The sequence below is a fragment of the Barbatula barbatula genome (assembly GCF_947034865.1).
Source record: "Barbatula barbatula genome assembly, chromosome: 15".
Classification (NCBI taxonomy): Eukaryota; Metazoa; Chordata; class Actinopteri; order Cypriniformes; family Nemacheilidae; genus Barbatula; species Barbatula barbatula.
Window position 1 is genome coordinate 15,463,797 of NC_136778.1, and position 15,340 is coordinate 15,479,136.

Below are 15,340 nucleotides of genomic sequence, written 5' to 3' on the forward strand. Positions count from 1 at the left end.
TGCTTTATATTGGTTAGATATTTCCAAAACCCGGTGACAAACATAAAGGGTGACTGATAATAATGATTTACTAATAATCATGAAATATGGATATGGATGGATATACGAGGTCAGAAGGAAAGACTGACATATGCAACACATACAAAGAGGCTGTAAGGGCATATATAATATGAAACATCTTAAACAGTGCACTTTAAATACATTGTACAGTGGTACTTTGTTGCTAAATCACAGACGCACAGCACATTTTGGGATGTGTTTATTGGTAACAGTATTACATGGTGGGTTACGTAAATCAAGAGAAAAGAAAAATGTCTAAAAATCCACTGTATAATGTCATTATCATCAAGATAAAAATAGGGTTTCCTTTCACATTACCAAACCATTAGCTGAGGTAAAGTCAAAATAGAAATGTACTCAAATCGTGAGGTTTCCCATTCCGTATATTTTACCTTTGCCTTCTTAATTTCCAAAATGTAGATTTTGAAGGTTCAAAGGACTTTCAAATTAAAACAGGACTTTGGCCATAAAATAGGAGGAAGAAGTTGTCATCACAGTAATGGAATACTCTGATGTATTCAGATGTAATGAATGTCATTATTGGTGATATAACCTATTTGAAGGTTAAATTTCAGACTGATGTTTGATTTAAAGCCATTTAATGTTGTTATAAAAGGGCGTTCAAATGAACATTAAACATGATTTAGGCCTGTAAACACAGTTATATATTTGACATATTTGAATGAAAAGTAAAAAAAAGAAAAATGTATGTTTTTTTTCCAGTAGGCGTTCCATATTAAAGGAATAGTTCACTTCCAAATGTGCCCCGTTGACTTTCCATAGTAGGTATAAAAATGACTATGGAAAGTGAATGGGGCAAATTCGGAAGTGAACTACTCCTTTAAAAGGGAGCTGGAACCGAATGTGTGATGTTTGCAGTTACCACACACTTCTATCTCAAATCCATCAATATTTCCATAACCTTCATAACATTATTGTTAACTGACATTTAGTTATTATGATAGCTAGGTTAGGCTAAGCCAAGATGTGACAGCTGAAATTGAAAATATATAAAAATGTAATATATAAAAAATAAACATATGTATGAACCATGAACGTGTTTAAAAATTGTAAAACAGGTTATTGTTGTAATGTTGTCTTGATAAGGTCCGGTTAAACTTTGTCACAGTTATCAGCTTCCTCTTGACAACAGATCAGATGAGAGACCGCGGACCAGACGGCACATATGACACTGTTAATGTAAGATTGGACCCTTTCTACCATTAAAAACATTGAGGGAAACCTCAAGAAATCCAGTGTCCTGTCCTGCTAAAATCAAGACTCGCAACACGCTTTGACTGTGGGACAACAATGTAAACCGCTTGGGAATATGGGACACAAGTTAATATTGCTTGGGTTTAATGAGGAGTTTGCATCACTATAAGGCGAGCCTATTTTATGGCACAAAAGTCCACAGGATGGAATGAACACTGTTATAGTCAGAACCATTGTTTTTCATCGTCAATATTATTTGTCATTGTCATCATCATTATTATTATCAATAATAATAATTATTTTTATTTACAAAATGAGTTTGGCAAACCAACAATTGGATTTTAAAGCCATGTTTACCCCTAAAACACATCTAAAGTTGACTTCAAGGGCTTAACCGACTTATAAAATAAAAATTCCATTTCAATGTCGTGTTGTTTTCTTATTAGTATTGTACAAAAGCAATTGAGAAGGAATAGTTCAATCACAGATTCAGTTTGTTTTTACAACGTTCGGACCCTCAGATCCCCCCACCGGGCTGTTGCGAAATCTTGAAACTCGAATTTGGCAAAAGTCGCTCCTCGCGTCTGTTCTCCATCGGAAGGGTCCACAGAGAGAACGTTTGTGTTTTTTATTTCTGCATAGCTTTCTAGCAGCAGAATCTCGAATACATGAGCAAGGGGAACTCAACAAACCCAGATGGATGAATCGTACATTTCATAGAGGAATCTGCACGGATTACTCTGTGATCGATTACTGTGGTCTGATCTACATGTGGGGGTGACGGTGTAGGATGGTGACATTTCTCTCTTTTGCACGTGTGTGTCACCTTTCATGAGTTCTTTATCGTGTGGTCTCTATACAGAGTCTTGGAGTGGGGATTTAAGAGAGACAGGAAGTTGGACAAAAAGAGGGAATGATTGGACGACAGAGCGGGATTCATAAGGCTATGAGGAGTTCAAAGTTAAAATCGCCCACAATGCAGCTGTGGCTGATGCCCCACTTTCAGTCCTTGTACAGGAAACACAGTGAGAAACGAATAGAGAGACAAAGTCAGTCCTTCTCATTCCTTGCGGGAGGGTAGAAACGGAGGAAGTCATGTTGCTCTGGGAACGTCCAGAGAGGCGTACAGGGCTTCGTGAAGGCTGGGTCAGGCCTCGCTGCATTGGGCTGCTTGGAGAAGAGGACCAGTGAGGCTGGAGTGACCAGTCACAGCTGGGCCCTGAAGATCACGCTCATACAAACACGCACAAACACGCTTCCACACTTGTGCACACTCACACACGAACGGATGCATTTATTCACACACGCACACACAGGGCAGAGAGTTGAACTCCAGTGTTTTGGTCTCCTGCTCCCCCAGCGCCGGTCCTGTCTGTGCAGAGTTCCCATGATCCTTCACTTCTTCCCCTTGTTGATCTGGGCGTAGAGAGGGTCCTTCCCCTGTACACAAACAGACCAGGGTTAGTTTAACGTCAACAACAAAACATTTTCAGTCAGTTGCAGATGAGAAACCCACTTGGACTCTGGTCATCCGGTCTTTTGTTACATATAGAGCTTTTTCTACTCAAAATTGCTTTGAAAAACATACCAAATATGAGCATAATAGAAAAAAAGGCGTTGAACGCCTAAACAAATAATGAAAAGATGCTGGCAAAATCATGATTAATATTATATAGGAAAAAGAAGCTAAAGGTGAGCATTGCAATGTGGGCTAAAGACGTATCCAAATTAACACTCTGGGTCATTTTCGACCCTGCATTGGGCACAAATCATTGTTTTAAATATTATGTTTAAACCAACAATGGGCCCAACATTTTGAATTAAAACAATCTAGCAGAGAGGTTGGGTTGTCCCTTTTTGACCCAATACTGGGTTCAAATATATTGTATATAAGTGTATTACAGTAGGTCATCTGGGAATACAAAGCACTATCCATACCGTGTACAACAGAAACTGTATACGGGTGAAATATTAGTGTCCTATAATAAACATAGGCATCAGTCAAACACACATACTTCCCAACAAACAACACCAGGTGGCAACAGAGATCTTTTAGAGAAACGCTGTTGTCTCAAACCAGAAAGGAACAACACGGCTAAAAAGCTCAAATGGGGATAAAAAACGGGGGTAAACACCTAAAATAACCCAACACCTTTCTCTAGCCTTCTCTACCAATGGATGTGTTTGGACCTACCACAAACCTCATATGATTCTTTATATTCTGTGAGTCATCAGACCTCTTTCCTCAGGCTAACGCCCTGTGAATGTCCTACATAAACGTCCTTTTAAAAAGGTTAAGTATAAGGAACACATAGAGACAGGCTTAGATAAGAAACAATAGGGATGTCAGTCAGTGCCTGTCCAGACCGATTCCTGCGGTTTAAAACCAGAACCTCCAATTCTGAATGCACACAGCAATTACCACTCACTTACAGACCTTTCCACCCACTACAGGAGCTCATATGCACACATGGCCGACAGATGACAGGATAAGTGTTTCAGAGAGCATGGGGGCGAATGAGAGAAAGTGAAGATGAATAGAGGGCACATAGAATGGTAACGGATGAAGAAATATATCACGTAGGTGTGATGAACAACATTTTGCTTGCTCACTCATACCTTAAGAGATTGAATAAAGTTCTCAGGGTTTCTCTTAAACGGACAGTTCAACCAAAAACCATCATTTACTTGGCCTCAAGTTGTTTTCGAACCGGTAAACATTTCACTGTTTCACTGGACACGAAAGAAGATATTTGGAAGAATGTAACGGAACAGTTCTGGGCCACCATTGACCTCCATAGTAGGAAACAAAACTACTACGGTAGTCAACGGTGCTCCAGAACGGTTTGGTTTTCAACATTATTCTAAATATCTTCTTTTGTGTTTAACAGAACAAAGAGATTCATACAGATTTGTAACAACACGAGAATTTGTGAATGATGACAGAATGTTCATTTTTGGGTGAACTGTCACTTCAAGTATTGAAACAGATTAGTCGATGCTGCTGAGAGAGTGGAAGAGAGAAAAAATGGGCAAATGGGAAAGTGATAGTGATTTCTTTCTACAGCTGTAATACAAGGCAGTGAACAATTGACCAAGAGAAGGCCACTGACAGTAAGCAAGCTTACCGAACCTGAACAATGCCATGCGGACAGCAGAAACCACAGCACCATCCTTCTGTATTATAATCCCACAACTGCAAGACTGTGCCCGCTGCAGAAACCAACACAGCTGCAATGCTTCAAGCACAGTAAACCACATCAAAAAATGTGCAATAGGGAGGACAAACCAACACATTGCATTTAAAATACAGATAAACACGTAGATCTTGTGTCATTTTATTGCCCTGATGCCTCCTGTACAGTATGACCCCTATGAAACCAGGTTACCCATAAACAATCCCATTTAGACAAGTTATTGTGTGGCCAAATGACATAGTGGTGCAGCCAAAAATAGAGTTGACCTAATTGTTCTTATAATGGAGACACACATCTGGTGCACAGTCTGTGTTTACAGGGGGTGGACGTAGGTGTGTGAATATTTAACAGGGGATCAGGGGATCATTTTTCATTAGGCTGGTACAGATGAGACGGATTCATTCGTCTTCCTAAAGTCGGAGAAACAGGCCTCTGGCTCCAGGAGCCCTTCATTAATGATTCATCCTGATGAGCTCATGTCTCCTCCAGAAAGATAGCACAGAGTGATCACTCGCTTTCCCTCAACCACACCAAAAGCATTTCGATTCAAGTCTAAAGCCTAAACAGAAATTGAGGTGCGACTTTGGGTCATCCTGTGGGCGCAGGGACTGGGTTCTGTACAGGATCCAAAATGAAAGAGATGGTTCACCAAAAAATGAAAATCCTGTCATCATTTTCTTACTCTCAGGTTGGTCCAAACCTTTTTGTATACATGCTTGGAAGAATCTCAGTAACCGAACAGATCTCTTCCCCGGTTTACTGATATAGTAGGGAAAATAAACACCATGGGAGTCAATGGCGATGAGATATATTTGGTTACTGACATTCTTCCAAATATCTTCCTTTGTGTTTAGCAGTATATACAGGTTTGGAACAACTCAAGGGTGAATAAATGATGACAAAACTTTTATTTGTGAGCAAATAGTTTACCCTTAACGTACAGATGTTATTTTTGTGTTTATTTATTCATGTTTAGGGTTGTGTTTATATAAGTTATAGGGAAAACATGTTTAAATGTTACAAGTTATTTTTTACATTGGTGAGGCCCAAACCATCCTTTCGTCATTCTTTATAAATCTATAAAATCTTTATCAATTTGGTCATATAACACTTTGTCAAGTATTAATTTCAGACCTTGGTTGTATAACTTCCACCACATGTGAATAGAACGAAAAGGGAGTTTCATGTTAAAACAAAACCAATATGGGTGCGTCTGGTTCGTTTATTCAAAAGTCACCCAAACAAAAGAGCAGACGTTCTTTCCAAATGTGCTTCCGCGCCAGTACAATTTAGGAATTGTGTCACGATGACAGCCATCAAACGTAAACAAGGATCTGTCAAAGCAACCTGCCTGACAAAACTTGTGTTTGACTTCAGTTCATAGTCCAGTGTGTGTGCATTGCTGTGAAAAGTGAAAATATAAAAACATTCATGACCCAATTTTAAATATCATGAAGTGACAGCGCAACGCAGTTACTTTGATGTGGTGTGTTCATGATGTTTATGGTATGCCATGCAACGCTGCTGTTTTTTAAAATTCATAAAAACTTAAAAATCTCAGGAAGCTTTTTGGGATTACACACACACACACACACACACACACACACACACACACACACACATTCACTCAAATTCTGTCTACAAAAGCATGTAAACCATATTCCCATGAGGCGCATACTGTACCATCAGATTGATCGTAGCAGCAGGCAGGGGCGGCGAGATGAAAAACAGTGTGAGAGCAAGAGAGATAGAGAGAGATATAAGGCTACGATCACACAGCAGCAGAACATAGTCCTGTTTGGAGCTTTTTATACACAGTTTGGTTCGTTCTTAGAGGGACAAATACATTCTGTAAGTGTGTGACTCTGGGACACAAAACTGAATTTTGAGAATAAATTCCACAGCCAAGGACTAGATGTTTGCATCATTGACAGACATAGCAAAAGGCTTGTATCGCAAGTTATTCTATGCTGTCAATCACTGTTAATGATGTGAAAAATAGCTGTACTGTAAAGCAAAACAAATCTTTTGGAGCAAAGTAGAAATTTTAAAGTAGCAATGTGGAGATTTTAGCGGCATCTAGCGGTGAGGTTGTGAATTGCAACCCGTGGCTCGCTCCACCGCTCAAACCATCCTTACATAGTGCTAGAGCTAAGTCCCGCAGGAAAATTATGTTGCGATGTTTTTGCTGAAGGAGATAACGTACTTACGAAATGCACTCTGTAGAGCAGTTTGCCCATTTAGGGCTACTGTAGAAACACATGGTAAATTCAATGAAAGGGGACCCACGGTGTATGTGGGAAATAGCTCATTCTAAGGTAATAAAAACATAACGCTTCATTATGAAGTGTCTTTATACACCTCTGATCACATATTTATAATGTATATTATATTGCATTTCTCGGAAAAATTACACAAAGCACCTTTAAAGCTGCGATCTGTAACCTTTGCCTCTCTACTGCCATCTCTGTTTGAAACATACAATTGCGGGTTACTTTACACTTAACTCTTTGTGTGGGTTGAAGTCAGATGATGTCAAACTGAAATTTCCCATTAAGTCTCACGCGAGAGCTTAGATGATACATTTGTTTAATAATTTAAATATAACTATTTTAAATGTACCAGTTTTAACATTGACGTACGTCTATGCTTTGTTCCTTTTTAACCAACATAGATTTAAGTTTTACTGGATTTATTATATACCAAACTATATCTGCTAAAAATACACACATCTTAATAAATTAAAATGAGGTTGCAACAGTAATATTACCAACTCTGTATTTTATAATACCTACTGTGAGTTAGAGATTTTATTCATGGTGGTCATATCTAACTGCTTTTGCATAAATTATTGCTATTGCACAAATAGTACAATTCGATTTCACGCCTGTTAATAAATATGGAAGTCAATCCCAAACACTGTGTGAACGTAGCATGAGATAGATCAAGCAGATCAAGAAAAAGAGAGAGAAAGAGCACCACAACACACGGCCACGATGTCTGGGTCTATGTAATGGTGGTGAAGACGGGTGAAGGCATGTTGACGTCGTTCGGAGCAGGCCGACACGCAAGAGGAAAGAAAAGAGGACAGATACCTACCCTGACCTGCCGCTATCTAGCTACCGACCTGAGGACTGTCCGACTCTGAGCTCTCGGGCTCTGCTCGAGGCTCGCTCGCCCCCGGAGACTGCTGAGAGTCTCCAGCCTGAAAATAGAGAGAGACAGAGGGAGGGAGGGAGAGGGTGGAAGAAAGAAGATAGCAGTTTTAGAAAAAAGGAACAAATAAAAGAAGTTGTGAGTGATGTATTAGGAAACAGGAGGGTAGGGTGACAAGAGAGAAAAAGAGGACAAGATCAGGAAATATAGTTGCAGAGAAAGTGTCACCCTGTTTGTGCTATTCAGTCTAAAGTCTCATAATCTAAACAAGATTTTTAGCATCAAAGTAGTCGAACCCCAAAATGACAAAAGTAAACATTTGTGTTTACTTATTTAGATTATACAATAGATTTGGAGATTTGGAGAAATAATTGTTTTAAATAGTGAAATTATCAATTTTATCAACATGCAAATATATCAAGGTAATTTACTGAATGTTCTACACATCACGTAGAATGATTTTACATAGAAAACATATCGATACATCACAGAAAAAACATAGATTTCTGCATAATTTGATCTGACCTAATACAAAACACAGTGCAGAATTCTTAATGCTAAAGCATGTCAAGCGGAATCGTTGACTCCTAAATGAAGAATTAAGGCATTTTTACGCCTGATTTAAATTGAGTCTCACATTGTACACATTTTGGGTTAAACCATGACACACAATGCATGTTTATTTGTTTATTTAATACAATTATAATACGATAAATAAGAATTTAAATGAATATAAACATTAATTCGATAAAATATAAATAGTTAGTTGTAGTATTAAACACTTGCCAGCGCGATAAACAAACACAGACCGGAAGTTAAATGCAGTCCAGACTCACGTGTCCGATGAAACGGTTTATAGACAGACCTGTAGCGGAGAATATCATTATACTATAATACATGCGAGCAGGAGTGTGCAAACTTTTTTTGCGATTTACGACAGATTGCATTCATTTTAACTGCAAACTGTACCGGGATTCACGAGAACCATACCCGTATTGTTTTGACTTCAAATTTTATAACCACTTTATGCAGAAATCTATGGTAAATCCAAGGGTTTGCATATTTTTACAGAGACTGTAAGTACATTAGGCAGTGGTGCAAATGTGCAGAGATAGAGAGAGAGCAAGAGTGTCCAGCCGTCCATCTATTCATTCATACATATTTTAATCCACCTTCATCCACCCACACACGCATACATTCATCAAATGTCACACACACATGCCCATTAACGGCAGTGAATCCCTCCCTGTATTATGCTTTGGAGTAAAAGGATTTGGACTAAAGCATTTTGGATTTTCATGAATATTCCCTCTCGCGCTGCACTTTTAACACCTCATCAGAGCGTGCGGGGAGTCTCTGAGCGAGCGTGCAACCCAATGCCATTTCAGCGAGACACACACACTTACAAACTAATTAAACTTTTTGTTCGGCTGAAATATAAGAGCGGGTTGAAAGAGCACTAGTCGGGTTTCCATGGCACTTTTTGATGAGTCATATCTGACAGAAGGATCCGGAGAGAGTGTGCTAGCATGAAACACAGTGAAAGTCATCATTGATGTGGTTACACTGCCTCTCAGACAAAAGTTCACACTAAAGTAAAAATTCTGTCATTTGCTAAAAGATTATCGGTGAAGAGTAGTTATATACAATTTCTCACACAAAGCGATTCTTGGGGCTTCAGTATCCGTGCATTATGTTCTAGGTGCTTCATTTTTGAACCCCGACAGCCTTGAACCTCACTATACTGAAAAATACGATTCTATGATATTCCATGTAAGAAAGAAAATAATACAGGTTTGGACACGATAGTGAATAAATGGTGACAGAATTTTCATTTTGGCTGAATGATATCTTATTCATGTTAACTTGAGGTCTTTTTGAGGAACCTTACATTCTTTATAAGGTGGTGATGTAAATGATGAAATATAAATATTAAAAGCACTACGGGATATTCAGACTCACTTTCAATCCTTTAATTTTCATTAGGTTATGTAATAGACATTAAAAATGTATGAAAATTATTCATGGAGGTCTACAATGTGCCTGATCTTTGAGAAGTATCTTGGTGCGATTAATAAGGTCTTAATGATCATTTTGAAAGTTCCTCGAGCTAATTTATTGGTCCCTTGTAGGACCCTAATGTTGGTCAGGTGTGGAAGAACATATATAAAGAGGCTAACCAATTAATGATTAGCTCTTTTCTAAGGCAATACATCAATATTATCTCAATAAAGCAAAAGATCATCATTTTTTCCCCTGTGACCTCAAGAAATGTTGAAGCTCATATTTAATGCTTCTTAAAATGAAGGTCTACTGCTGTACACAAAAGACCTATACCACACTAAAACTTTATACTGACTGTAGCTAAATATCGACTGAAATTCAAAGACATTTTTTTTTTAAATATTTGTGTTAATATTTAAATATTTGCATTTGTGTTTTCTGAGACTCGATCAAATCAGAGCAGACTGCATTTTTCCATCTAACACAATTTTAATATAATTTATATATTAAAATACTTTTTTATGCAGATTTTATGAACTTTTTTATGGTTATATTAAATATTTATACTTAAAAAAATCATTCACACTGCGGTAAATGTAATACTAACTATTGCAGGTATATTCGCTGATATATTTATGTTAATTTTAACGTAAAATCTTAACAATGAAAAAAGGACACTTTATGCACTGACTACCATATTTTAAATATATATTATGTATTATACAACCCATTCCATGAACGCCATATCAGAATGAATTGTAGTGTTACAGTTGAGCTTGCAAAAATGTAGTGAAAAATGTAGTACATCTTGGATGTAGAGCCTGTGAACAAAACCCACAAAGCCGTTCGGGATTACTTACAGCGTCCTCTTCCCCGCTCCGACTAGGGCTGCCCTCTGCTTCACCAAAAGAGTCATCGGTGGGTGGGTCACTGGCATGGGATGAGGACTTTGACGGAGAACTCTGCCGTGGGGCTGGGGTGGGTGCTAAACGAAGAAAGAATATGTAAAAGATCTGCAGTTTATGGATGTAAATATGAAGCCGTATTCCAAAACCTAGCAAGTACCTACGGAAGAAGGATTTTAAGGGTTGAGGTGAAGGCAGTTCTAAAACTCACTACTGTATTACGTTGCCTCCTAAGATGCCTTTCTTAACCAAATTTTAAGGCATCGTCCTAAACTGAGAGGAAATGTTGTAGGTGAAATATAATTGTAAAATTAGAAATCGAGGCAACCCCCTTCCATATTATTCACTTATACAGTTCTATGTTATTATGCTGAGTCGGAAAGCGACTCTTTTTTTGTGAAGTAGGCAGCTTAGTAGGTTTTGGAGATGCCATTGTCTGACAGCATCACTGAGAAAACATTACATACATAATCATTGAAAAGAAGGTCATAGCTTTAGTAACCTCAGCTCAGAGCATCGGCTATGGCCAAAGTAAATCTTAAACTTGTTTATGACGTTAGCAGATTAAAGGTGTCGCAAGTGCTCTTGAGAAATGCTAAATTACAAAAATGTTTTTCATCCACCGGGTAAAAATGTTTCAGTCTGACAGTAAGTGCGCTGACATTTTTTTCACTTACATTAAATAGGAGACTCATTTGCTATCAATAATACATGAAAACAATGTTCCTTTTTGGGCTCATGCCACCTTAAATAGCCTCACACAGTTGACACACATATAGTGCAGCGCACACTCGGTTACCCCATTCCGGCACAGAAAGGTCCTTAGGTATCATTTAATATCACGCCATTTAAGTTTTGTTTGGAAAATCTAATTTTAACATTTAAATCTAATGCTTTTGGAAGACCATTTACTCTAGAGATTTGCAGTAGATTCCAAATATTAGTTTTCAGGCTTTTTTTTGCTCCCTAACCAGGGATAAACTAATTGGGAAAATTGCACAGTCAATGCTTACATTTATTAGAAAGTTTTGGGTTAAAATTACATTTCCTGCCAGTGGGAGTAAATTTAAGGTAGTTTTGCACAGTTAGGTTTGGACCCCTGAGCAGCTTTTTTGGACCGCCCAAGTGGCGGTCTTGTTTTATTCTGTGTCATGTTTAAAAGTTGTTGATGGCAAAAGTCATGGACATTGCACCCGAATTCTGACAAAACGTGTCCTTTGTGTATCAAAAGTCCTCATTGTCACCTAATAAATAGTGTCACTCTCACGCAGCGTTTCACAGAGGGACCACTTGTGTGCAAATGCGCTGCGTTCCATTGCAGCAATAATTAGCAATACAGGAGCAAAAGGATCCAAACAGGCCCAACACACGGCGCACGGCTCCCCGGAGATCAGTGATAATTACACTGCTCACCAGCAGCACAGCTGGGCCCGTGACTGACTCTGTCTCTCCCCGCTGTCATTCCCCACCGCAGTACTAATTGTCATTTTCACGCTGACTAAAGACAATGCCTTCTGGGCATCGGCATCATAGCCCACCTAACATCCGAGTGAAATAAGAGGTGCTGATGAAAGGCTGGATGAGGTGCGAGTTTGAATTTCCGCGGAAGGTGGCGAAAAAACCTGTCCGGCTGTGTCAGCATCGCTAAAGGTTTGAGATGAAAGGGCTGAACGGAAGAAAGCAATATGGTATGATACCACGTTTTTCAAATGCTTTTTGTTTGTTTATTTAAGTATTTAAGGTCATCAGGACTAAAGTGGGATACAAGAGCGCAAACATTATTGGGCTCAATAATATCACTCAAATATCTACCACTAACCTTTACCATTACAACCCCCTACAATAATATTGTAAACCCAAAACCTGATTGGTTGACTGGAATATTGGATTTAGACCAATGAGGATTTAGATGTTGGATAATGTTAACTAAGAATTTTTACCTTTTTAGGGGCCTAAATGGGAAAATATATTGACAAATAAACCATTAATGTGTCCTATGGTGTGTGACAGCAAACATTTAGAAAACAAACTGTTAATAATATATTATTATTTAATATTATTATTATGTATAAGTGATATGTTTATGATAGATTTAATAGCATAAAATAGATTTATTTTCATAATTCGTTTTTTAAATCGAAAGGTTTTGCTGTCGCAACATCTGTCAACTACCCGTTTATATATGAACATGTACAGCTAAGGGTGTTTTTACATCTGGCACGTCCGAAGCATTTGTTCAAAACCTGGTGCGTTTTATCATACTCACGTGAGTTTGTGGAGGGCGTGGTGGAGGTCATGGGTGTGAGGTTCATCTGCGATATGTCAAAGTCGTCACAGTCGTCTGTATCTTGTGCCATTCCAACTCTGCTGAAGTAGCTGGTAAAAGCGTCCGTGGTGCAGGTCAGATTAGGTTGCTCACTTTTCCTCGAAGGCATGGCTGGCGGCTTTGCCATCTGAAAGTCCTTAAACATCTCCTTGCTCATCTTTGCCTGTCTCTGCAACGTGCGCTCTCCGTGCTGCGGACTGGAGGCCGTGGAGGCGGAGGTTCCCGCCACGGCTCCGCCCATGGCCGCTGTTGGCGTCTCGCAGGATGCGTGCACCGCCATGGGAGCCAGTGTCTGAAACATGGCGGCAGGAAGGGGCCCTACCGTCTGGGCAGGCATGAAAGCGGCAGGCGAAAAGTGGGCTCCTGCCATTGCGGCCCACTGCTGCTGGGTGGCAGGAAAGAGGTTGGCCTGGCCCCAAATCAGAGGCTGAGCACCCGGTAAGACCTGGGCAACTTGCACTGGGGACTGGACGCCAAACGCTAATGGAGCCTGAGCGGCAAACTGTTGCTGCGCCCACGCGGGTGGCACGGCTCCCATCGTCACGTAACCTGATGAATAGCAGAACAAATAAAAACAAATGAGAGATGAACTCATCCGTGGTCTTTCAGCCAACAAATCCATCTGTACTTTACCAGACACTTTCTATCGCAATCGATCGGTAAGAGCGAGCTCTTGCTACTAACAAATAAAATAATCCACGTATACCTGAAGGATTACACAAAAACATACACCTCATAATGGGTTTTGCAGTAACCTCTAACACTCAGTTAAGGACTTTCAGGCTGTAACCATACGTCTCTTGATGATTGCGGTAAAATGACCTAGATTTTCATAATAAAAATGGCCTTTTATGGCTCGAATGAACTATTGTAATTACTGCTCACAATAGGCTCGGGCTAAATGAATAGCAACGCCCTTTCAAGAGACCATTTATAGCAGTCTCACTAATGTACCATTGAGGCTTATTTCATTATGCATCTTGCTCAATAAATACCAAAAGATCTTATCTTTGCAACATGCGTGTCTGCAGTATTCCACTGGGGTAATGAGATCAATTGCAGCCTGCTCACACAGTAGAAGGTTGTGAGGTTTCCTTTACCAAGCTTGGAAATGAGTTCCATACACAATGACACACAGAAGGTCTAGAATACCTGAAGAGAGCTATCGGTTAGCAGTCCCGTCTGAAGATAAGATGGTGTCTCAGCCCATCTTTGTCACAGGAACACGGTCAAATTGTTTATCTATCGCCGCTTTCATGTCCAAATTTGCAGTTATTCGGAAAATGGAGAAGCAGTGTACTTTTTGAATGATTACTTACTGTGTCGTCAAAGTTGACAAGCACTTTTTAATGCTGTTTATTGGTCAGAAATTTGCAAAACCCAGTGACAATCATAAAGGGTGACTAATATTGATTTATGGCAAAAAATTCTAATCAAGAAATATGGAGATACAAAGTTTCAGAAGGACAACAGTGCTAAAACAATTCGTTATTTCAGAAACACACGACTCAGATTAAAATGATTTAATAAAAATCTAACAAACTAAATGAACGAAACTTAAAAATTACACCTAGCTTAAAGGAGTATTAATAGTATATGTTGGTAACTAAAGACCGTTGGTTCCCTTTGACTTTCATTGTATAGACATAAAACCAATGCAAGTCATTGGGGACCTGTGGTTTTCTGTTACAAACATTCTTCAAAATATCTTTTGTGTTCTGCGGAAGAAAGAAACTCACACAGGTTTGAAATTACGAGAGGTGCATTGTTGCCGCATGCTATTTTGAGGAACTGAAAACTTAGTCTAAAGTGAATGGCGCAATATTTTTAGTTATTTAAAAAACGCCTTAGGAGTATTCGGCTAAAGGCGGGTGCACAGCGCTCGTACATTTCGCTCATTACACACAGAGGAACGTACAGAAACACACAATAATTCCAAATATTTATGAAAATGAATTACAATGTTAAAGATTATTATTGTGGACATAAAGATACAAATCCGGCTTGTCGCTCAAATATCTTGCGCGGTTAATTCCGAATTCCGCCGAGTAAATAGCAAATCCGCCATGGCGCGAGCGCAACTGGCTCTAAAGATGACACTCTGATTGGTTTTTTGCACGTTACACCCAAAAAACACCCATTACTCATTACGAGAATCAGGACAACCCGTTTAGACCATGCGCCCAGGCATGCCGAGCGTTTTCCCGCCGCTAAACTAGCAAAAGTGGATTCGGACACGCCCTGAGGGTACCTGTGCTCTGCGCTTTAAACCATGCGCAAAACTTTCACCTAAACTAAGCGACTTACCCCTAAAGCACTTTGGGGAAACATGTTTAATATCTAGCCAAAATGATTCCACAACCTGAAGTGTTGAGGTGAGAAATGTTGCTCATGTTATCATAACTGAACTGTGAGAATCCCACCAGGACAGGTGTGGTAAAGTCAAGCCTGGTGTTAATGAATTTACAACACAGAGG

General features: G+C 39.3%; 1 protein-coding gene across 3 annotated transcripts in view; it reads right to left on the minus strand.

Annotated features, from left to right (window-relative positions):
• Nucleotides 1–247: 247 nt before the first annotated feature.
• dab1a (DAB adaptor protein 1a) overlaps nt 248–15,340 on the minus strand; it is a 64,918-nt gene continuing 49,825 nt past the window's right edge. For 2 of the 3 annotated variants that reach the window (XM_079474189.1, XM_079474187.1), the window contains 3 exons: nt 12,804–13,412; nt 10,493–10,617; nt 7,282–7,677 (listed from right to left, as the gene is read on the minus strand). In XM_079474189.1, the coding sequence (XP_079330315.1) occupies nt 7,588–7,677; nt 10,493–10,617; nt 12,804–13,412 (824 nt within the window). In that variant the 3' untranslated portion in view covers nt 7,282–7,587. Of the gene's footprint in view, nt 2,716–7,281; nt 7,678–10,492; nt 10,618–12,803; nt 13,413–15,340 lie in introns of those variants that run through there. The other variant, XM_079474188.1, reaches the window with a different exon arrangement.